This window comes from Catharus ustulatus, chromosome 29 (assembly GCF_009819885.2).
Source record: "Catharus ustulatus isolate bCatUst1 chromosome 29, bCatUst1.pri.v2, whole genome shotgun sequence".
Classification (NCBI taxonomy): domain Eukaryota; kingdom Metazoa; phylum Chordata; class Aves; order Passeriformes; family Turdidae; genus Catharus; species Catharus ustulatus.
Window position 1 is genome coordinate 3,078,302 of NC_046249.1, and position 23,987 is coordinate 3,102,288.

Consider the following 23,987-nt stretch of genomic DNA (forward strand, 5'->3'; position numbering starts at 1 on the left):
GACGGGGACGGACCCTGCACTGGGAACAGCCCGGCCCGAGGAGGGGAACGAGGGCTCTGCTCTGCCTGGGTGGGAAACTCCATCCAGAGGGAAATTCCTCATCCTGATCTGTGGGATGGTCACTCTGAGTGACCCCAGCAGGGAGGGGTGGGGTGGGATGGGATGGGATGAGATGGGATGGGATGGGATTTATGGGATAGGATGGGATTTGGGATGGGATGGGATGGGATTTATGAGATAGGATGGAATTTATGGGATAGGATGGGATTTGGGATGGGATGGGATGGGGTTTATGGGATGGGATCAATGGAATAGGATGGGACGGGATGGGATTTATGAGACAGGATGGGATTTATGGGATGGGATGGGATTTGGGATGGGATGGAATGGAATGGAATGGAATGGAATGGAATGGAGTGGGGTTTATGGGATGGGATGGGATCAATGGAATAGGATGGGATGGGATTTATGAGATAGGATGGGATTTATGAGATAAGATGGGATTTGGGATGGGATGGGATCAGTGGAATAGGATAGGATGGGATTTATGGGATAGGATGGGATGGAATGGAATGGGATGGGATTTATGGGATAGGATGGGATGGAATGGAATGGGATGGGATTTATGGGATAGGATGGGATTTGGGATGGGATGGAATGGAATGGGATGGGATTTATGGGATGGGATTTATGGGATGGGATGGATGGGATGGGATGGGATGGGATCAGTGGGATTTATGGGATGGCATCAATGGAAAAGGATAGGATGGGATTTGTGGGATGGGATGGGATCAATGGAATAGGATGGGACAGGATGGGATTTATGAGATAGGATGGGATTTTGGGATGGGATGGGATGGGATAGATGGGGAATGATTGGGATGGACAGGTAGAGCATTCTGGGCAGCAGGATGGACACAGGCTTGCCACAGATTAGCTGAGAGCTTTATTTCTATTAAGATTAAGTAAAAGATTTATTCCTATTAAGATGAGGTGAAAGATTTATTTCTATTATGACTCGGCGGAAGATTTATTCCTACTATTATTATTTTTCAACACATCCCGGGGTTTGTGTCAGCTGATTAAAAGCAAACAAGTAAAGCTCCTCTTCTCCGTGGTGGATCAAGGATTTGGGAACTTTTAGAGCTTTATTTAGTTTTTCTCCCGTTTATTTAATTTATTTTTTTTTAAATCGTGTTTGCGAAGTGGCTGAGCAGCTCTGGAGAGAGTCAGAGCATAAACACGGGGGGAAAGGGGAAAAAAAATTGGTTGTGTCAGGGATTGAGGGGCTGGAATTAGGGGGAGGAAGGGGCCAAAAAAAAAAAAAGGGGGAGGAGGCGATGGGGGATGCAGGAGGGGTTCGGGGTGGAAAGGGAAAAAGGCGAAAGGAGAAACAAGACAATGGCAGAAGGCACCCCGGGGACTTCCTGAGAGGTTTTAGAAATTCAAAATACGCCTTAGAGCCTCAAAGCTGTGTCAGTCACAGCCCCGGCGCAGGGATCACTAAGGCTGCGGCCAAACAATACCAGATTGTGTGAGGAAGGTGGGAAAATCGGGGGTCTCAGCGGCTCCCGCTCACACCAGCGGTTCCGCCCGTCAAGCACGCGTTCCACATGAATCAATTCTGGACAGAGCCGCGGCATAATCCCCGCCAGCCTCGCTATGACAACTTGAAGGAGAATTCGGCGGCTGAGTGACAGCAGACGGAGAACTGACAAGGCAAAAGGCCGCAGGACTTTCCTGCCCTTTTTTCCGTTTTTTTCTTCTTTTTTTTCTTTTTTTTTTTTCCTTTCCCCTTTCATTCTCCCATCCCTCCCCTCCCCATCCCAGTAACTTTTCCCGGGCGGCCCCTCGGGGCGCACACGCGTCCCTGCGCTGCTGCTGCTGGGGGCAGAGGGGTTTCAGCCCCTCCGTGCATCCCCTCTGCCCTTTCCCTGCTCCCGGGGACCCTTCCCACAGCGGGGTGCTCGGGCTCGGTCACCTCTGCCACCCGGGAGGGACACGGGGCTGTGACCTCCAGCGGGGGCGGTGGTGACAGGGGACACGTGGCACCTCCAGCACGGGGTGGGGGGACCCCCAAATTGGGGGCTGAGAGAGCAGGTCAGTGAGGTTTTAATTACTCCAGAGGGGTTTAATGAAATCTGTGAGTTTTCCTGTTAATCCTGGGCTGGGGTCACCCCCGTGGGAGAGACAAATTCCAATCAGCACCCACCAGCAAAGCCACCAACGCGGTCAGCGCTGGGCTGGGATCCAGGGGAGGTTTTGGGGAGGGGACCAGCACCCCTGAGCTGCTCCAAGCCGATATTTAAAGATTCCAGCGGCTCAGGCTGCTCCTGCATGGCCTGAGCTGAAGGAAGCACTAATCACCTCCCCGAGCCGCCCCCCCGCGCTCCCGCCTCGTTAGGTAAACGAGTGTATTATTAATAATCATATCAAGGATAAAAAGTGCTTTTGTCACCTCTGGATCTCGCTCCTTTCCGGGCTGCCCTGTTCCGGTTCCACTTGCCTGCTCGGGGAGGAAGGAGGGAGAAAGGAAACTAATTAAAAATTGCCAGTGTCTTGTGTCGGAGCGTTTGGGTGCGTTGGGTGGTGAAAGACGAGCGGCTTGTTGCAAGAAAATCAATTTTACAGTTACAGGAGCAGAATAAATAGAGGTGGTGCGTTAAGGCAGGAGGATGAGCAGCCCCTGAGGGCTCCGGCTCCGCGGGGATACGGGATGAGCCATCCCGGGATGCTCTGGATGTCCCCACGCCCCCATCCCGCCGCATCCCAGCTCCAGAACCTGGGGAAAAAATAGAATTCCTAAATTCAGGCTGGGGGTAGAAATTTAGGCGGTTTTTAAAATAAAAAACACAGAATTGGGTGCCAAAAGCCACCCAGAGCGTGGCTGTGAGGCGCACACGGATTTTGGGGGGGGGTCACCTCATCCCGACCCCGGGCAGCCCCGGCACGTCCCGGCTCCCGCTCGGAATCCATTCCCATCCCCGCCGCACGAGGCTCCATCTGTATTTTATTCCTCTCGCCTCTCCGCAGGCCTGTGGCTAAAATCTATTGGTTTCGTGCACGATTGCATTGTCTTTTTGGGGTCAGGGAAACGGTGAAGCAGCCAATTCGCCTTGGCGGGGGGGTTAAACGCTGCTCCCCCTCCCCGCGGGGACCCCGATGCCTGGGAATGAGGGAGCAGCAGCCGGGGGTCCCCGACCAAAATGACTTTTATGCTAAACGGGAATGCGGGGGGCGGGAGCAGCGCAGGGGGTCCCGATTTGGGATCTCATCCGGAGCCGTGAGCTGGGACCTCTGCTGGATGCAGCAATCCAGAGTTCTTTTCCCAGCCTTGTATCCCTTTTTTTTTCCCCTTCCTGGTCTGGCTGAGCTCGGTGTTGCTTTCCCAACCTGATCCCAACCCCATCAGGATTGTCCTTGGGGGAAAAAGCATCGATAAATGGGTAAAAAAGGATGGGGAAATGGGATTGTTGAATGGCAGAGGAGGTGAGGGTGAGGGAATCTTCAATAAATGGGTGCAAAATACTGGGGATATGCTCGGTAAATGGACCCAAAAGTTATGGGATCATGGAGTAGCAGAGGATGGGGGGAAATCCTCAGAAAATCCTCAGATTTTTATGCTGAACGGGATGCGGGGGGCGGGAGCAGCACAGAGGATCCCGATTTGGGATCTCATCCGGAGCCGTGAGCTGGGACCTCTGCTGGATGCAGCAATCGCCTCCAGCCTTGTATCCCTTTTTTTTTTTTCCCCTTCCTGGTCTGGCTGAGCTCGGTGTCGCTTTCCCAGCCTGATCCCAGCCCCATCAGGATTGTCCTTGCTTTGCTCGTCACACCAGGACGCGCCGATCCCTAATCCTCAAATCGTCCCTCGCCGCTTTTACATCCATCTCTAAGCTTCTCATCATAGATTTGTTTAAAAAAAAATCCAAAAAATTAAAGAAGGGAAGGAAATAAAAACCCCTCTGTGGGTTATTAGGGGATATTTTGGTTTTAATTGAAAAGTACCCGGAGCAGAGGGGCTGGATCCGGATCCTTCCCAATGCCAGGGGTGGGATCAGTTTATCCCAAATGCCACAAACATCCCATTGGTGGGAAACAGAGAGGGAATGACACTGTGAGGGACTCCAAGGTGGGGACAGGGGGTGTCCAGAGTGTTGTGTGCAGGGGACAGAGCCTCCTCCATGCCCTGCATCTCAGGGATGGAGTTTGCCAGAGCCACCACTCAGCTCCTGAGATATTCCTGGAGTTTGCTGGGCTGGGATTTTTTTGAGCAGGAGCTGCCTCGAGCAGGCTCCGGCCTGAGAAAAGGGAGATCTCTGGGTGAATCAGCATTTCCGAGCTGTGCCAGGCATCCCAAATCCCCGCTCTCCATTAGCACCTAATAAAAACGCAGCTAATTATGAATTAGCGCGGGATGAAAATGTTTTGGTTTCTGCTCCCGGGGAGCTGCTCAAACCCCTCGGCCAATCTGGAACAAAGAATGGATGGGATCCCTCGGCCCCAGGGCCAGCGAGGGGCTGCTGGGGGACAGAGCTGGGGACACCCAGAGGTGGGGACACCCAGAACCGAGGTCAGAGCAGGGGACACTCAGAATTTGGGGAGCCACCAGGGCTGAAGGAGGGATCCTCCCACAAGGCACGCTGGGATCCGCAGCACCCCCAGGACAATCAGAGCATCCTCTGCTCTGTCCCCACCCTGCTGCGTGTGATTCAGCGGCTGCCCCGCTGCCCAAACCCTTCCCGGGGTCCCTTTTTGGGATCCCGAAGCCTCCTGGGCTCCCTGGGCCACCAGAATCAGCCAGGGCTGGCCACGGGCAGCACCGTGCGGGCAGCCCCAGGCTGGCACCCGGCTCGGCTCGGCCGGGCTCGGAGCTCGTTGTGGATTCACGGCACTCCCCGGCACAAATGGGTTTAAACTACCTTAAGTGTTTCAGCAGGGAACTGGCGCTGGCGGTGTAACACTGTATTACCACAGCATTAGGAGTGAAGTATTGATCCTAATCCCCTGGTTCAAAAATAGGATTATCAGAAGGGGAGGGGAGGGAGGGAGGGGGTGCGGGAGGATCCCCGTCCCCAGCCCCCGGAGAGCCGGTCCCTGCGCTGGAGGGAGAGGTCGGGGCAGGGCGGTGGCACCTGGGGGATCAGAGCGGTGTCCAGGATCCAGCTGCGCCCAGCAGGGATTTGGGCACCCCGAGTTCTGCGGGAAGGGGAGTGGGGTGAGCGGGAGCTGCCACTGAAACACCGCAGCTTCTCCTCCCGCAAACGTGCTCGGCGGGCGGTGACCGAAACCTGGGCGGTTCCGTCTGACCGTGTCCAGACTCATTCCCACTCCCACTCCCATCCTCATCCTCACTTCCCATCCCCATCCCAAATCCATATCCATCCCCATCCCAAATCCATCCCCATCCCAAATCCATCCCTATCCCAAATCCATCCCCATCCCCATTCCATCCCCATCCCCATTCCATCCTCATCCCCATCCCAAATCCATATCCATCTCCATCCCCATTCCATCCCCATCTCCACTCCAAATCCATCCCCATCTCCATCCCCATCCCCATCCCATCCCATCCCCATTCCATCCCCATCCTCACTTCCCATCTCCATCCCAAATCCATCCCCATCCCCATTATCTCCCCGACTGATCGATTCCCACGCCAGTTCTCCTCATGGATTATCAATTGATTGATTGATTGATTGATTGACCGATGGAGCGAACCCGGCTCGGTGCCTCGAGATTTCCCCTTGCTGCTCCTCCTTTTACTTCTTTCCCCTCTGGAGCTCGGCGAGCGGGGAGCAGCTGCTGCCGTGGGGCACAGGGGGATGGAGCAGTGGGGTTACAACAGGGTTACACCGAGGAGTGGCACAAGGAGCAGGTGACACCGAGGAGCTGCCACCGTGCCCCGATCCCGCCCCCCCAGGTGCCCCCAGACCCCCGAAGCCCCAGGGGTGATGGGACAGGTCACTCAGTGATGGAGAGGTGTGGATTCCCCGGATTCCCTGGATTCCCCGGATTCCCTGGGGTGTGTCCCGCTTCCCGGGGCACCCAGCTGGAGCCGTCTCCATGCTATAAATCAATGTACACGGCAGAGGCTGGGCAGGGATCGCTGCTCTTCCCGCAGGAGAAAAGGGAGGGTCTGTGCAGCCCCCACCCCATCTTCCTCCTCCATCCCAGCCCCGCTTTTTCCTGGCCCGGAGCCGGTCCCAGGGTGACCCCCCCGCCCCTCCCGGCCCTCCTCTCCCCGCCTGGCTGACTCTCCATACAGTTCCCATTTCACTCCTAATCTCCTCTCTTAGTTTTTAATCCCCTCTCTCCTCCCAGGCTGCCTTTCCCTGTCCTCCCTCGCCTCCTCTCCTTCCCTCTCCCTTCGCCTCCCCCTCCCCGCAAGACAAATTACCCTTAATGATATGCTGAAGGCCATGACACCCATGTTGTCTCTTTGTCATCCTTCGCGGTGCAGCGTGAAAAGATAATACAAACCGCGGCACTTATCTACAATTGAGCGCCAAGACAACCTGCTAATCCCTTAATAACGCGGCGCCGGCCCCACGGCTGCGCTCCCGCCGCTGAATGCCAAATCGGCCAAATCTCCAACGCTGCCACAGCCCTCGGCCAGGCTCGGGGTGCCCCGGGATCCTGCGGGGACGTGGTGCCACTGAACGGGGGGGAAAAGTCGGTACCGGAGCCAAAAAGGTGCGGGGAGAGAGTGGGAGATGGGAGATGGCAGAGGATGGGGGGTAACAGCAAGGGATGGGGGGAAAAGTTGGGGAGATGGGGGGAAAGCGTCGATAAATGGGTAAAAAAGGATGGGGAAATGGGATTGTTGAGTGGAAGAGGATGGGGGGGTGAGGGGGAGGGAATATTCAATAAATGGGTGCAAAATGTTGGGGAGATGCTCAGTAAATGGACCCAAAAGTGATGGGATCATGGAGTGGCGGAGGATGGGGGGAAATCCTCAATAAATGGGTGCGAAATATTGGGGAGATCCTCAGTAAATGGACCAAAAGTGATGGCATCATTAAATGGCAGAGGATGGGGGGAATGCTCAATTAATGGATGCAAAATGTTGGGAGATCCTCAGTAAAGGGAACCAAAAGTGACGGGATCATGGAGTGGCAGAGGATGGGGAAAATCTTCAATAAATGGGTGCAAAATATTGGGGAGATCCTCAGTAAAGGGAACCAAAAGAGATGGGATCATGGAGTGGCAGAGGATGGGGGAAATCCTCAATAAATGGGTGCAAAAGGTTGGGGAGATCCTCAGTAAATGGACTCAAAAAGGAGTGGTGATGGGATCATTGAGTGGCAGAGGATGGGGGAAATCCTTCAATAAATGGGTGCAAAATGTTGGGGAGATCCTCAACAAACAGACCCAAAAGGGAGTGGTGATGGGATCATTGAGTGGCAGAGGATGGGGGGATAATCGGTGACAAATGGGTGCAAAAGGTTGGGAGGGGGGGGAAATCTTCGGTGAATGGGTGGAAAAGGATGGGTTGATGGAGTGGTGGAGGATGGGGGGAAAATCCCTCCTAAATGGATTTAAAATGTTGAGGAGATGGGGGAAAAGCCACAATAAACGGGGAGAAAAGGATGGAGAGATTGGATCATGGTGGGGAATCCTCAATAAATGGGTGCAAAATGTTGGGGACCTCCTCAGTAAATGGACCCAAAATGGTGGGATCGTCTAGTGGCAGAGGATGGGGAATAATCGGAGACAAATGGGTGTGAAAGGCTGGGAGAGGGGGGAAAATCTTCGATAAATGAGTGTAAAATGTTGGGGAATGGGGGGAAAAGCCTCGATAAATGGGTGAAAAAAAGGATGGGGAGATTAAATCATCGAGTGGCAGAGAATGGTGGGGAAATCCTCAATAAGTGGGTGCAAAAGATGAGTGAGATCCTCAACAAACAGACCCATAGGATGTGGTGATGGAATCATCGAGTGGCAGAGGATGGGGGGAAAATCCTCCATAAATTGATTTAAGAGGTTGGGGAGATGGGGAAAGTTCTTAATAAATGGACCCAAAGGATGCACTGATGGGACCATGAGGTGGTAGAGGATGGGGATGGGGAAAATTCTCAATAAAAGGACCCAAGGATGCAGTGCAGGGAGAGGTGAGTGGGATGTGTGAGGGGGAAGAGGCCAATCCCTGTGGGCCCCATCCTGATTCTGCCAGTGTCCATTAAAAACCCATCCCAGATGGCTGATCCCTGTCCAGCTGCAACCTGCAGCACATCTGGGCCACATCTGGACATCCCAGAGGGGTTTGTGCCTGGTGTCCACCCCCAGGATCCCAACTGGAAATGTGGGATCAACATCAGCCCCATGGGAAAGGTGTGACATCCCTGCAGGTCCCATCCCAGCACAGAGCACAGCACAGACTGGACCTGCATCAACATCTGGGCACATCTGGGCATTCCAGAGGGGTTTGTGCCTGTGTCTACCCCCAGAATCCCAACTGCCGAGTGGAAATTTGGGACCAATCACAGCCCCATGAGGAAAGGTGTGACATCCCTGCGGGTCCCATCCCCACCCCAACACAGAGCACGGCACAGACTGCACCTGTATCAACATCTGGGCCACATCTGGGCATCCCAGAGGGGCTACACTTCATGAAACCCCACCGGAGAACGAGCGTGGCTGCGCCCAGCACACGATGGTGACACCGGGTGACACCGGGTGACACCGGGACGCGCCGCTGGCACCCCCAGCCCCGCGCTGCCCTGACGGGCAGGAATTGCCGCTTAATTTCCGGCTCCTTTTCCCCTTCCCACCCCCGCCGTGATTTACCTCTCCCCAGAGGAGCCCAAAAGCTGTAAACACACTTTTATTTGTCAGTCGCGTCCCCGCAGCCGCGCGGCTGTTGGGAAGGTAATAAATGATTCTGGTCCTCTTGGCTTGATGATGTCGGGATTAGGAGCCCTACATATTTTATGGAAACCTCTACATGATCTTCCTTGATAAATCATTTAAATAGGAGTGTCTTTTCTTGGTGTGGGATATAAAATATTTACTGGAGCGGGTGAAGGCTGTTCATCCGTGTTTACCCTCCCGCTTCCCAGCCCGGCTCTGGTGACAAACGGCTCAGCCCCGTGCTGGCTCAATGGCACCTCGGCTGTGACACGGGGACAGGCTCCTTGGGGCTGAAAGCTGGGGATTTGGGGGATTTATGTGCTCCCCCAGCTGCGTTTTGCTGTAAAAAGAAGTGATTTTGGTGCAGCGTTAGAGCATCCTCCCCTTAGCGCCCACCAGCCCCATTCCAGGACGTGTTTGCCACGGCGTGACCAGCTCCAGCTGCAAAACCGGGGTCCTCACTGGGATGGGAGATCCCTCAAGGGGAATTTCAGGGATTTATGGGTTCCCTCAGCTGCATTTTGCCGTAAAAAGAAGTGATTTTGGTGCAGCATCCCTGTAGCTCCCACCAGCACCATAAGTGGTGCATCCACGGCAGGACCAGCTCCAACCTGCAAATCTGGGATTGCCGCAAGGACAGAGCTCTCCAAGGGGAATTTCTGGCACCAACACATCCCCCCAGCTGCATTTTGTTGCAGAAAGAAGTGATTTTGGTCCAGCACCCCAAAGCACTGTCCCTGCAGCACCCATCAACCCCCTACCAGGGGAAACATTCGCTCCAACCCGGGGTTCTCCAGCATCTCCCGCATTCCCGAGGTTGGATCCCCCCATCCCTGCTCACCTCATCCCCACCTTCATCCCCGGCATCCTCCGCAGCGTCCTGCTCCCCTCTCCATTAGCATTCATCGCAATTCTTTTCATTTGTTACCTGGCAGGGGAATGAAAACACGTTGTTCCCCGCAGCGGGGGGTTTCCTACGGCGAGCCCCAACTTTTCAATCATTCCTTGGCAGCGCCGTGGCAGAGCGCGGCCCCCCCGCCCCCCGGGCAGGAGCCGGCGCTATTAAAAGGCTCACCCAGGGGCATGTATTTTCCATAAGACGCCGTGTACATGCTGTGCAACATTCAGGAGGATCATGCTGGAGCAATTGGTCCGGATATAATGCCGGTTACCTTGCGAGAGAGGAGCTCCGAGGGGAATGGATGCTCGCTCCGTGCCTGGGGGAGAAATCGCTCCCCGGCAAAGCTCGGGGGCGGCGATGCGGATGCTCGCTACCAGGCCCGTGTTTGTCGCCAGCCAAATTGGGCTTGGAACAGGGGGAAAGGTGCAGGGAAGGTGGCCTGGGGGTGCAGTGACCTCCTGAGGTGCCCTCACCCATCGCATCCATGGGATACTGGGAAGGGTGAGGGTGGCGAGGCACTGGAATGGATTTCCCAGAGAAGCTGAGGCTGCTCCATCCCTGCAAGTGTCCAAGGCCCGGTTGGACAGGGCTTGGAGCAGCCTGGGACAGAGGAAGGTGACCCTGGGACAGAGGAAGGTGTCTCTGAGACAGAGGAAGGTGACCCTGGGACAGAGGAAGGTGTCTCTGGGACAGTGGATGGTGTCTCTGGGACAGAGGAAGGTGACCCTGGGACAGAGGAAGGTGACCCTGGGACAGAGGGAGGTGACCCTGGGACAGAGGGAGGTGACCCTGGGACAGAGGAAGGTGACCCTGGGACAGTGGGTGGTGTCTCTGGGACAGAGGAAGGTGACCCTGGGACAGAGGGAGGTGTCCCTGGGACAGTGGATGGTGTCTCTGGGACAGTGGATGGTGTCTCTGGGACAGTGGAAGGTGACCCTGGGACAGAGGGAGGTGACCCTGGGACAGTGTAAGGTGTCTCTGGGGCAGTGGAAGGTGTCCCCGCCCAGGGCAGGGGTGGACTGGAATGAGCTTTAATGTCCCTTCCCACCCAAACCATGCCGGGATTTGCTGATTCGATGATTCCCAGGAATCCTCCATGGACGGGGGAACTGCAGCAGCCCCCTCCCACCCCTTCCCCTCCCTCCCTCCTCCCCCCGCGATGGGGGAATTAACAGCTGAACAAAACAAATATCCAGGGGCCTGAAAAGTTCCATTTCCTGCGCGAGGGCCCCACGGACGGCGCGGAGCGAGGCTGAGCACAAATCCACACCCGGCTGGGCCAGCTCCTGCAATTCCATCGCCACAAAGGCCGGGGGTGTGACCTGTCCCCGCCACCAGCCCCCGCATCCCGACCCGCCGGAGGCAGCGGCGGTGCCGGTGTTGTCTCCTCGCCTCCCCGCTCTGTTTCCATAAATCATTCCCCGCTCTGGGATTCTCCAGGTGCTCCCCAGCTGGCAGCTTGTTCCAGCAGCGCTCCTGCTCGTGGAGCTTGTACCTATCAGAGATAAGGATGGGAGGAGAGGGATGGCCGGGCAGGCGGTGACAGCCGGAGCGGATCTGGGCCAGGAGGGACATCCTGCACCTCCCTGGGCAGGAGGGGCATCCCGTATGCCCCTGAGCTGGATCCGGACCAGCAGGGACATCCCGGACCCCCTGAGCTGGATCCAGGGCAGGAGGGACATCCCCCACCCCCTGAGCTGGATCCGGGCAGGAGGGACATCCCACTCCCCCCTGGGCAGGAGGGACATCCTGAGCTGGATCCGGGCCAGCAGGGACATCCCGCACCCTAATCCGAGCTGGATCCGGGCCAGCAGGGACATCCCGCACTCCCTGAGCTGGATCCGGGCCAGCAGGGACATCCCGCACCCTTAACCCGAGCTGGATCCGGGCCAGCAGGGACATCCCGCACCCCCTGAGCTGGTTCCGAGCAGGAGCCGCTGCCGGAGCTGCCGGAGGGACGTGACGGAGCCCGGGAGGTGCCCGCGGTGAGCACACGGTGCTCTGAGTGTCCCTGCGTGCGACAGGACAGGGGGACACAGGGGTGAGCTCTGCCCAGCCCTGCTGCAGTGCTTGGAGGGGGCCGGTGGCCACTGTGCCAGCCTCGGTGGCCACTGTGCCAATCTCAGTGGCCACCGTGCCAGCTCCACCCAGAGCCTGAGCCCTGCAGCACCCACGATGGGGGGACACAACACCATGGGGTACCCAGGGTGGCAAGGGGACAGCCGGGCCACTGGGAATTCATTCCAAAGGACCAACTTGAAGCTGGATGCAGGAGAAAAATGGATTTTTACCCCAGGATGTTCCCAGCTCTCTGCTCTGCCCCGAGCACCCCCAGGGAGGGCTCAGGATGGTGGTGAACCTTCCCCTGGCACACAGAGGCCATGGTGGCATCCCTGCTGGAGCAGGCACAGAGTGGGAAAATCCCTCTGGAAATCCCAGCAGGGCTGAACATCCCTGGAGTGAGGATTAAGGGAGGGATCTGGGGATCACCCCGAGCCTCCTCACGGTGCAAACCTGGACCACAACACCCAGATCTGCACCCCCTGCGCCCTCCCCAGCTGGAATGTGGCACCAGGTGGGACATTCCACCGGTCAGCAGAACATCTACCGCCTCCAGGGGGTTAAATGGGGGAAAAAAATAAAATTAATGCTGGAAAGCTGAAAGGGAGGAAGGAGCAGTGGGAGTGGAGAGCTCGGAATGCTGCACTCAGGGATCACCACAGGGGCTCAGGATCCCCGGGGTGCCTTTGCTCTGGGGCAGGATGGCACCTCCCAGCCTGACCCCATGGAATCACCCCAATTATCTCAATTATTTCCTTGGAATCACCCAGCTCTGCTCATGTGCGGATCCCACAGCCCAACAGGATCCAGCACACGCAGTATCCAGGCCCAGCTCTCCATCACCACCATTCCTCACATCAAACCTCGATGTCTCTGCACAAGAGACGGGCTCTAAATGATCCCATTCAGGCCCTAAAGCCCCACGACTCCATTCATTAATTACTAACCATGATCCGTCTCAGCCTCACGCCTGCCCATTCGCTATTTTTACCTCCCTATTTCCAACTCCCAGCGTTAAAAAATCATGAGGCAGATCTCAAAAAAACCTCCTGAGCGAGTCTAAAAATTCTAAAAATTGACTTTTTGGTCAATCCCTGCCAGGCTTTTTCACTGGAGGTTCCCTCTGACGGAGCTGGAGGTGGCACCCACGTCCCCGGCGGTGGGTGGCATCGCTCCCGCTCTTGGCACACATATGGCCCTTATTAAAAAGCAAAATTAGTCTTTCACCCTCTGGTGGCAAAACTTCAGAGCTCGGATCAGCTGTGGGAGCCTCAATTAATTACCAGCGGGTTGTTCCTATTGCTGCTAATTACGCTGGAGTAGGCACGAAATGCCAGGAAGGAGTGCGGGCCGCTCTGAAAAAGTTTAGGATTTAGGGAAAAAAGGAGCAGAGGCAGAGGATGCTCGTGATGTCACCTCAGAGCAGCCTGTCCTGCCTTTGGTGGCCTGAAGGATGTCACCTGTGGGTGGCTCATTGCTGGGGAAACTGAGGCAGCAGCAGGTGAGGAGCCGGGGCTCTGAGCTGCCAGCCCTGAGCGCCCACCCGCCAGGCAGCCTCGCCTCCTATAATTAAGTACTATCAACAATTGCATATTAATTAATTTAATATCCATTATTATTAATTAACAGGGTAATTAAGTCCTTCCCGTAATTAACACACCACCTAGCAGGGAGGTCTGGCTGCAGAGCCCTGGTGTAACAAGGGAAGGGGGCTGCACAGGGAGAGCTGGAGACCTTGGGGGACACAGCCCTGGACACCCCCAGAGGGGACAGGGGGCTGCACAGGGAACAAGGATGAATCCCTGGAACCAGAATCCTTTGGGGACACAGCACTGGACAGACCCAGAGGGGACAGGGGGGGACACAGAGAGCAAGGATGGATCCCTGGAGAGCTTTGGGGACACAACCCTGGACACCCCCAGAGGTGACACAGGGCTGCACAGGGAGCAAGGATGGACCCCTGGGGCAGGAGACCTTTGGGGACACAGCACTGGACAGACCCAGCGGGGACACAGAGCTGCACAGGGAGCAAGGATGGACCCCTGGAACCAGAAACCTTTGGGAACACAATGCTGGACACCCCCAGAGGGGACAGGGGGCTGCACAGGGAGTAAGGATGGACCCTTGGGGTAGGAGACCTTTGGGGACACAACGCTGGACACCCCCAGAGGGGACATGGGGGGACACAGGGAGCAAGAATGGATCCCTGGAGAGCTTTGGGGACACAACGTTGGACACCTCCAGATAGGACATGGGGGAGCTGCACAGGACCCCTGGAACCAGAAACCTTTGGGGACACAGCCCTGGACACCCCCAGACAGGACATGGGGGGACACAGGGAGCAAGGATGGATCCCTGGAGACCTTTGGGGACACAACCCTGGACAGACCCAGAGGGGACAGCGAGGGACACAGGGAGCAAGGACGGACCTCTGGAACCAGAATCCTTTGGGGACACAACCTTGGACACCCCCAGAGGGGAAACAGGGCTGCACAGGACCCCTGGAACCAGAAACCTTTGGGGACACAGCCATGAACACCCCCAGAGGGGACATGGTGGGGGCTGCACAGAACCCTGGAACCAGAAACCTTTGGAAACACAATGCTGGACACCCCCAGAGGTGCACAGGGGGCTGCACAGGACCCCTGGAACCAGAATCCCTTGGGGACACAGCCATGGACACCCCCAGAGGGGACAGGGGGCTGCACAGGACCCCTGGAACCAGAACCCCTTGGGGACACAGCCATGAACACCCCCAGAGTGGACACAGATCCGCACGGAGAGGGAAAAGTGATTCCTCAAAGCAAGGGCCTCACACGACATTTATTTGTATTTTATTATAAAAAAATACAGAATCCAAATGGGGGGTGAGAGATCCGGTTACCATCAGCACGACGTCGAGGACGAAAGCGGAAATGTCGAAGGACGGAGCGAGGCACGACGGGGACCAGCACGGGGGGGGGGACAGCGCCGAGGGCAGGGGGGGCTGCTCCAGGGGACCCCCAGCCCTCCCCCAGCGCCAGCCCCGCTGCTGCCTCCGTCCTTCCACTCTCCCACAGTCGCTGTACACAATATAGATATTTATATATATAATCTATATATATATAAAACACAGACCGAAGGCCAGGCGGGTGCTGCCGGCTCCGTGGTGGAGCCCAGCGGGTGCCCCCTGCATCCCCCCCCCCCAATAAACACAATTCTTTTGTCACCTTCGAGAACCACGACCTGGTCTGGACACACGGGACAGGGACGGCAGGGAATGCAATTTTTTTTTTTTTTTTTTAATTATGGGGAATTTTTTTTTTGCAATTTTCTATTTTTTTTTTTTTTTTTGTAATTTTTTTTTTCCGGTTTTTTGGCTTTTTATTTTTTTGGATGGTCGAGATGAGCTTATTGCAAGATTCCAGCTTCCTAGTCTAAAAAATAAAAATAAAATAAAAATAAGATAAACCCTTCCATAAAATCCATTCTCAACAATACATAAAAAAAACGCTCACAGTATAGCGCTGTATGTACAGGGACAGAGCCCCCTGGCCCCCACTGCGGGGAGGGCCGGGATCCACTCGGATTTTGGGGGGCTCCAACCAGGTCTGAGCCCATCTCTGGCATCCCCTGGGTTCTGCAGGATGGGCACAGGACCCCCCCCGAGGTGGGACAGCCCCAGATTTAAGGCGAGGAGGGGTCAGACCCTGGGGCTGCAGGGTGACCCCTCCCTGGGGATCTGCCACCCCTGGGGTCAGGGCCAACCTCGGATGGGGGGTTTGGGGAGGGGGGGATTCATTTATTAATGCAAAGGAAAAGGGAAAAAAATCCCCAAGCCCAGCCCTGGAATGTCGGGGGACAACAGGGGAGCACCGGGAAGGCCCCAACGAGGCCACCAGCCCCTCATGGGGGCTCCTGTACCCCCAAAGCATCGGGGGGACACAGAGCAGGGTGGAGGAGGAAAATCCATGGCACACACTCCTCCAGCCCTGGTGCCAGCCAAACGCCCTCGGAGCGATGCCCACAGCTGGGCGAGCCCGGCCTGCCGGCTCCCAGCGCCCGGCGGTGCTCCCTGTGCCAGCCAGCCCTTCCCAGTGCTCCCAGTGCCAGCTACTGGCAGTGCCAGCCCTTCCCAGTGCTCCCTGTGCCAGCTAGTGGTACTGCCAGCCCCTCCCAGTGCTCCCAGTGCCAGCCAGCCCTTCCCAGTGCTCCCAGTGCTGGCCACTGGTACTGCCAGCGCCTCCCAGTGCTCCCTGTGCCAGCCGGCCCTTCCCAGTGCTCCCAGTGCCAGCCACTGGCAGTGCCAGCCCTTCCCAGTGCTCCCAGTGCCAGCCAGCCCTTCCCAGTGCTCCCAGTGCCGGCCACTGGCAGTGCCAGCCCCTCCCAGTACTCCCAGTGCCAGCTGTCTTCAGTGCCAGCCGTCCCCAGTGCTCTCCATGTCGGTGGTCACTCGATGCTCCTGGTGTTGGCCATTCCTGCTGCTCCCCATTCCTGCTGCTCTCTGTGCTTGGTGCTCTCCACGCTGGCCATCCCAGTGTGCTCCACGCTGGCCATCCCAGTGCTCTCCATGCTGGCCACTCTGCTCTCCATGCTGGCCATCCCAGTGCTCTCCATGCTGGCCACTCTGCTCTCCCAGTGCTGGCCACTCTGCTCTCCATGCTGGCCACTCTCTGCTCTCCATGCTGGCCACTCTCTGCTCTCCATGCTGGCCACTCTCTGCTCTCCATGCTGGCCACTCTGCTCTCCATGCTGGCCACTCTGCTCTCCATGCTGGCCACTCTGCTCTCCATGTTGGCCATCCCAGTGCTCTCCATGCTGGCCACTCTGCTCTCCATGCTGGCCACTCTCTGCTCTCCATGCTGGCCACTCTGCTCTCCATGTGGCCATCCCAGTGCTTTCCATGCTGGCCATTCCTGCTGCTCTCCATGCTGGCCACTCTCTGCTCTCCACACTGGCCACTCTCTGCTCTCCCAGTGCTGCCCATCCTCGGTGCTCGGCGTGCCGGCCATCCCAGTGTCCCCATGCTGCCATCCCAGTGCTCCCCGTCTCAGCTGATCACTCCCAGTGCTCTCCATGCTGCCATCCCAGTGTCCCCACGCCAGCTGTCCCCAGTGCTGCATCCAATGTCCCACGGGGACGGCGGTGACATCTGTGACACCCACGGTGACATCTGTGACACCCACGGTGACATCTGTGGCTCGAGGGGAGGGGACAGGGTGAAGCCCCGGGCGCTCAGAGGGGGTTGTGTCCGTCCAGGCCCCCCGTGCTCGGGGCAGGGGGTGGCAGGGGGTGGCAGGTCCGGCTCTGTGACGTCCTGAGGCCGGGCTGGCAAGGAGTCCGTGCCCACGGAGCCGGTGGCACCATGGCTGTGTCCGGTGGCTCTGCCCACGGAGGGGACAATGGGGGCTCCGCAGGGACCCGAGCCCGGCCCGTGCGGGTCAGTCTGGCACCGGGAGGACCCGATGGGAACAACTCAACAAATAAAAATAAAAATCTTTTTTTTTTCTTAAAAAAAAAAAAATCAAACCATCAGAAAAAAAAAATTAACAAAGAAAAAAATCAACCAAAGGAAAAAAACCCAAACGGACGAGGACTCTGTATTTGGTCTAGAAATGTAAAAAGCAACGCCCCACCGGGACAGCCAGAGCTGCAGGGCAGGGATGGAAATCGGGATCCATCCCCGGGCACCGCTCCGGGCGGGGACTTCAGGCGGCGACAGGATCCTTGGGGACAGCACCGAGCGTCCCTGGGCACCCTCCGGGCCGGGCGGGATCCGTTCCCGGCGCCTCGGGGTCGGTGCTACGAGAGCAGGAGCGTCCAGACCACCGGCACCACCGCCAGCGCCGCCGGCGGCACCCTGAGGCTGCAGCAGGAGTTGTTGCTGGTGAAAATGGGCTCCGGGGACTCGTACAGGGAATCGTCTGTGGAAAAGGAAGGGACACACGGAGGGTGAGCGGGGTTGGGATCCTGCAGCATCCTCGCGGCGATGAGCGGGGCGCTGACCCCTCCCCAAATCTCAGCTTCCCCAAAAGCGCAGTTGTCACCCCCCGGAGGTGACACAGGGACAATCCGAGGGTGGGAATGCCAAGGGAGGTCCCTGGGGTGGGGTCCTGCTCTCTCACCGGGATTACGGAGCCTCGGAGCCCAGGGACAGGTGACATTGTCCTGGGGAGGGACCCGCTCCGGGCAGGGTCACCCCTCGATCACAGCCTGGGGGTCCCGGCCAGGGCAGCCCAGAGCACACGGGGAACACACGGGGACACACAAGGACACACATGGGGGACACACGGGCGACACGGGGACACATGGGGGACACGGGGACACACGGGGACACACAGGGGGCACATGGGGGACACGGGGACACACAGGGGAGACACGGGAGCACATGAGGGACACACAGGGACACACGGGGAACACACAGGGGGGACACAGAGGGACACACGGGGGACACAGGGACACAGGGGGGACTCACAGGGGGACACACAGGGACATACAGTGACACACAGGGACACACGGGGACATGAGGACACACAGGGACACACGGGGAACACGGGGGACACACAGTGACACACAGGGACACGGGGGACACACAGGGACACACGGGGGACAGGGGGACACACAGGGACACAGGGGGGACAAACAGGGGGCACATGGGGGACCCCAGACCCCACGTGGCCATTCCCTCAGCTCAGTTGGCTCCACTTTGTCACCGAATTACGGATTTTGATGGAACTGGAGGCAGGACAAGCAGAGTCTGGTCCCACCTGGGGATGCTCCAATGTTCCCCCCGCCCTGTCCCCCTGTCCCCAACAATTCTGGAGGGTCCCTCATGCCAGGATGAATTTCCAGACTCATCCCAGACCCATCCAAGGGGCCTCCTCAGGGACCTCCCAAACCTCTGTCCCCCTTCCCTTCCCCTCTGCAAGACACAACAAAATCCCAATATTATTAAAATACCAAAAAATCATATCGGCAGAGATTTTTTTCCCTCTCATCCTGAACGGAACATGATGAGATTTTACAGATGGTTCCGTTATGTTGGGTTTTATTTTAAAGCCACCAAAGGAAGGGAGGCGAGAGCCATCGGTTACCCGGTGACATTCTGCTGTCCCCAGGGAGAGCCGCTGCCATTTGCTAATTACACGTTAACAGGAGAAGAAAATTATTAATTTGTTTTTTTAAATGGCTGATTTATGCGAGTCGGAAAAGTAGCCACTGAGCAGGGATGATTATTGTTATTCATTTTTTTTTTTTCTCCCCCCTATGTCTCTGTCTGGACAGCGCTGAGATGGCTCCAGCAGAGCTGTCCCCATCCCTGTCACCATCAGGGTGACCCAAAGGTCACCACAAAACCTTGACAGGACCTGGGGACCACTCAAAGATCCCCCCAAATCTCTCACTTACTTGTTGGCCGAACATAAACCTTCAGCTTCAGGCAGGGCCTGTCCACCGTGTTCGGGGGGGACGCAGCTGCAGGAGGAGAGGGGGACAAAGGGGGTGAGGTGTGGGGACAGCAGCAAAACCAGGGTCAGGGCACTGAATAAAATAAAAATAAAAAACACTGGGAGAAAGGAGGAATGGCAGCAATTATCGGGGTGATACTTCTTCTCAGGATGAGAAAATGGGATTATTTTTTTGTATATAAAAAGAGATTTAATTTTATCTTTTTTTTCTTTTTTTTTCTTTTAATTGAAACAGGGGGTTCTTTACCCTTCCCTTTTCTTTTTTGTTTTGGCACTTCACCACATGGAGGGAAGGAGAAAGTTCTGAGCTGAGCAGGACAATGAGCATCCCAACTCCTCCATCCCTATTCCTCCATCCCAACTCCTCCATCCCAACTCCATCCCAACTCCTCCAGGGCTGCTTCCAACCTTCCACAAGGGTGGGGTTTTTTTTACCCTCCCATTTTCTTTTCCTTTTTGGCACTTCAACCCATGGGGGGAAGGAGAAAGTGCTGAGCTGAGCAGCACCGTGGGCATCCCACAGCACCCATCCTACAGGATACATCCCATAGTACCCATCCCACAGCACTCATCCCATAGAATCTCATCCCACAGCATCCACCCCACAGAATCCCATCCCACAGAATCCCATCCCACAGAATCTCATCCCATAGAATCCCATTCCACAGAATCCCATCCCACAGCACCCATCTCACACAACCCCATCCCAAGGAATTCCACCCCATTCTGCTGCATCCCAGCTCCATCCCAGCTCCTCCAGGGCTGAGCTGAGCGGCACCATGGGCATCCCACAGCACCCATCCCACAGCACTCATCCTACAGCATCCATCCCACAGCACCCATCCCACAGAATCCCATCCCACAGAACCCCATCCTACAGCACCCATCTCACAGCACCCATCCCATAGAATATCAGCCCACAGTACCCATCCTACAGCACTCACCCCACAGCACCCATCCCAAGGAGTTCCACCCCATCCCACAGAATCTCATCCCACAGCACCCATCCTATAGCACTCATCCTACAGCACTCATCCCATAGAATCTCATCCCATATTATCCCATCCCACAGCACCCATCCCACAGAACCCCATCCCACAGAATCTCATCCCACAGCACCCATCCCATAGAATCTCCTCCCACAGCACCCATCCCACAGCACCCATCCCACATTATCTCATCCTACAGCACCCATCCCACAGTATCCATCCCAAGGAATCCCACCCCATCCCAAGGAATCCCACCCCATCCCAAGGAATTCCACCCCATCCCACAGAATCTCATCCCACAGCACCCATCCTACAGCACCCATCCCACAGCATCCATCCCACAGCACCCATCCCACAGCATAAATCCCACAGCATCTCATCCCACAGAACCCCATCCCAAGGAATTCCTCCCTATCTCACAGAATTTCATCCCACAGAGTCCCATCCCACAGCACCCATCCTACAGCATCCATCCCAAGGAATTCCACCCCATCCCAAGGAATCCCACTCCATCCCAAGGAATTCCACCCCATCCCAAGGAATTCCACCCCATCCCACAGAATCTCATCCCACAGCACCCATCCTACAGCATCCATCCCACAGAATCTCATCCCATAGAATCTCCTCCCACAGCACCCATCCTACAGCACCCATCCCACAGCACCCATCCTACAGCATCCATCCCACAGCATCCATCCCACATTATCCCATCCTACAGCATCCATCTCAAGCAATCCCACCCCATCCCAAGGAATTCCCCCCCATCCTGCTGCACCCCAGCCCCGTGCCCAGGGCCAGCTCGTGCCCTTGACCCACTCCAGAGGCACGAGCGTGTCCCGGTGCCGGTGGGTTAATGGATTCCACTCCATGGGCTCGAGGAGGAGGTAATTTCTTTTCTTTCATGTCTGCTAAATACGGTTCCTCAAAGAGGCATAATTTCTAATGTTCCGCATGACGGGAATTCTAACCGGGTTAGCAATGATCAGCTTCCCATTTACTCCTGTGTAATCTCTCCCTAACGACATTAAAAAATAAAAAAATAAATAAAATAAAATAAAATAAAAAGCGGGGAGGCGGGGGTTGGCGGGGGGGAAGAGACAGAGAGAGTTGTGGCCGCAGTTATTGCGCCGGTGACATTTTACAGGGGGGAAGAGAGAGGGGGGAAATGGTAATTTAATATAGATAAAAGGAACAAATTAAGTGGGCTGAAAACAGCTGCTTTAGGAAAAAGAGGAGGAATGATAAGGCGGAGGAGCGTGGCCATGGCTCTGGCGAGGGCGGCGGGGTTGGGGTTGTGCTGCCTCCTTTGGGGTTGGGTTTTAGCCCAGCACTGCTGGGTTATTTTGGATTATTTTGGGTTATTTTGGGTTATTTTTCCTCTCCCCCTGCTGCCCCTGCAGCTGCTCTGGAGGTGGAAATTCCCTGCCAGGGGCCCTCGTTCTTCAGCCAGCACCGGAGTTTCCTCCAGAGCAAGGAGGCAGCTCAGGGGCCAGGTTTGGGTGAGAAGAGGAGCCCAGATTTGGGAGAGCACAGGGATACATGGGAGAGCACAGGAATTACATGGGAGAGCACAGGAATTGCATGGGAGAGCACAGGAATACATAGGAGAACACGGGAATTGCATGGGAGAGCACAGGAATTACATGGGAGAGCATGGGAATATATGTGAGAACATGGAAATTATATGTGAGAGCTCAGGTGTACACAGGAGAGCACAGGAATTACACACCAGAGCACAGGAAATCATGGGAAAGCACGGGAATAAAAGTGAGATAATGGGAACATACATGACAGCACAGGAACATATTGGGAGAGCTCAGGAATTACAGGTGAGAGTATGGAAATAAATGTGAGAGGGCAGGAATGAGCACAGGAATTACATGTGAGAGCATGAGAATTGCATGCAAGACCATGGAATACACAGGAGAGCATAGGAATTACACAAGAGAACAGAAATACAAAGGAGAGCATGGCAATAGATGGGAAAGCTCAGGAATTACATGTGAGAGCAAGGAAATATATGTGAGAGCATGGAATACACGGGAGAGCTCAAAAATTACATGTGAGAGCATGGAAATACACGTGAGAGGATGGGAGTTACATGGGAGAGCACAGGAATTACATGTGAGAGGATGGAAATACATGTGAGAGGATAGGAATGAGCACAGGAATTACACGAGAGGATGGAAATACATGTGAGAGGATAGGAATGAACACAGGAATTACATGTGAGAGCATGGAAATATTTTTGAGGGCACAGGGATACACAGGAGATCCTGGGAGCACTGTTCAAGGCTGGGGCCATTCCCAGTGTCATTCCCACTGGGATCACACCAGCGCCTCTGGCCAGTCCTGATCACTCTCACACCCAGAGCTGCGACTCAACCCCAACTAAAGTTTCCATGGGATGTTCACCCTGAGCTGGACACGCTGCAATTTCGAGGCGATTCAGCAACATTTTGGATCACCAAACCACCCCAAACCCCACCCACTCACAGATGTAGTAGTACTCGTGGCCGGGTCGGAACTCGAAGCCCAGCGAGAAGGGGGTGAAGAGCTGGAACTTCTCCGAGAACTTGAGGGGCCCGTTGGGGGAGTCGGGCCGGTTGCACTCCCAGCGCTTGAAGCCGCGCTGCCGGTGGTCGCAGGACGCGTGGCCCTCGTAGTTGACCATGTAGAGGATGTACCTCTCCATGCGCTCCGGCAGCGGCTCCTCGTAGTGCGGGCAGTAGATGTCCAGGTAGTCGTTGATGCTCACCTCCACCGTGTAGTCCCCGCGGTGGAACCTGCGGAGGAGTTGGGTCAGTGAGTCACAAACTCGTTCTCGCTCATTTTGGAGACTCCTCTGAGGTTTGGGGTTGTGTCTTGGGTTACAATACAGGGTGTGATCAAAGGGATCTGTTCTATCAGCATCTGTTGAGGGTGGGGCAGTGATCCTGATCTCCGTGGGAGATATTCTGCTAATGGGCATCCATTGAAACCAGGCGGGGCAGTGTTCTTTATCTCATGGGATATCTCCTGTTAATGGTCATGTTTTACAAACCAGGCAGGGCATTGTTCTTTATCTTTTCACAACCCATCCTTCCTCCAAGGAGTTCTCTTCTGCCAATGGCCATTGAGTCCCACTGTGGGACTGATAAAATTACTGCATCCCATTGGGAGTTGCTCCAGCCAGGGGGAAGAGCCCAACATTTCTTACCAAGATAAAAACAGAGGTTTTGGGACACTAAGGGAGCCCCTTTCTCCACTGGACTCCAGAGGAAAACCGGATTTCTCCACATCAGCACTGGAGCTTGGGAGGAAACTGCACCTTGTACAGGAGCACTGCTCCAACTGAGCCACATCTGTCACTGCAGGAGGATGCAGCCACCATGGAATGGGACCGAACCACATCTGTCACTGCAGGAGGATACAGCCACAATTTAATCAAACTGCTACCAACACTCTGCCTGACGGGTGTCAGGTTGTACTCTGACTGTGTCAGGGTTTGGGGTTTGTTTCTTTGTAGTACTGTATTTCTATTTTAATTTCCCTAGTAAAGAACTGTTCTTCCTAATTCCCATATCTTTGCATGAGAGCCCCTTGATTTCAAAATTATAATAATTTGGAGGGAGGGGGTTTACATTCTCAGTTTCAAAGAGAAGCTCCTGCCTTTCTTAACAGACACCTGTCCTACAAACCAGGACAGGTTGGAAGGAAACTCAAAAATCATCCAGCCCTCACGGGTGTTTTGTTTCT

At 55.8% G+C, this 23,987-nt stretch overlaps 1 protein-coding gene across 2 annotated transcripts in view; it reads right to left on the minus strand.

The window, feature by feature from the left end:
- Nucleotides 1–17,370: 17,370 nt before the first annotated feature.
- The window catches only part of EFNA2 (ephrin A2), a 46,743-nt gene continuing 40,126 nt past the window's right edge, over nucleotides 17,371–23,987 (minus strand). For both annotated transcript variants that reach the window (XM_033082462.1, XM_033082461.2), the window contains exons 2-4: nucleotides 22,746–23,035; nucleotides 19,202–19,267; nucleotides 17,371–17,718 (exon numbers count right to left, since the gene is read on the minus strand). In XM_033082462.1, coding sequence (XP_032938353.1) covers nucleotides 17,597–17,718; nucleotides 19,202–19,267; nucleotides 22,746–23,035 — 478 coding nt within the window. In that variant the 3' untranslated portion in view covers nucleotides 17,371–17,596. The remainder of the gene's footprint in view (nucleotides 17,719–19,201; nucleotides 19,268–22,745; nucleotides 23,036–23,987) is intronic.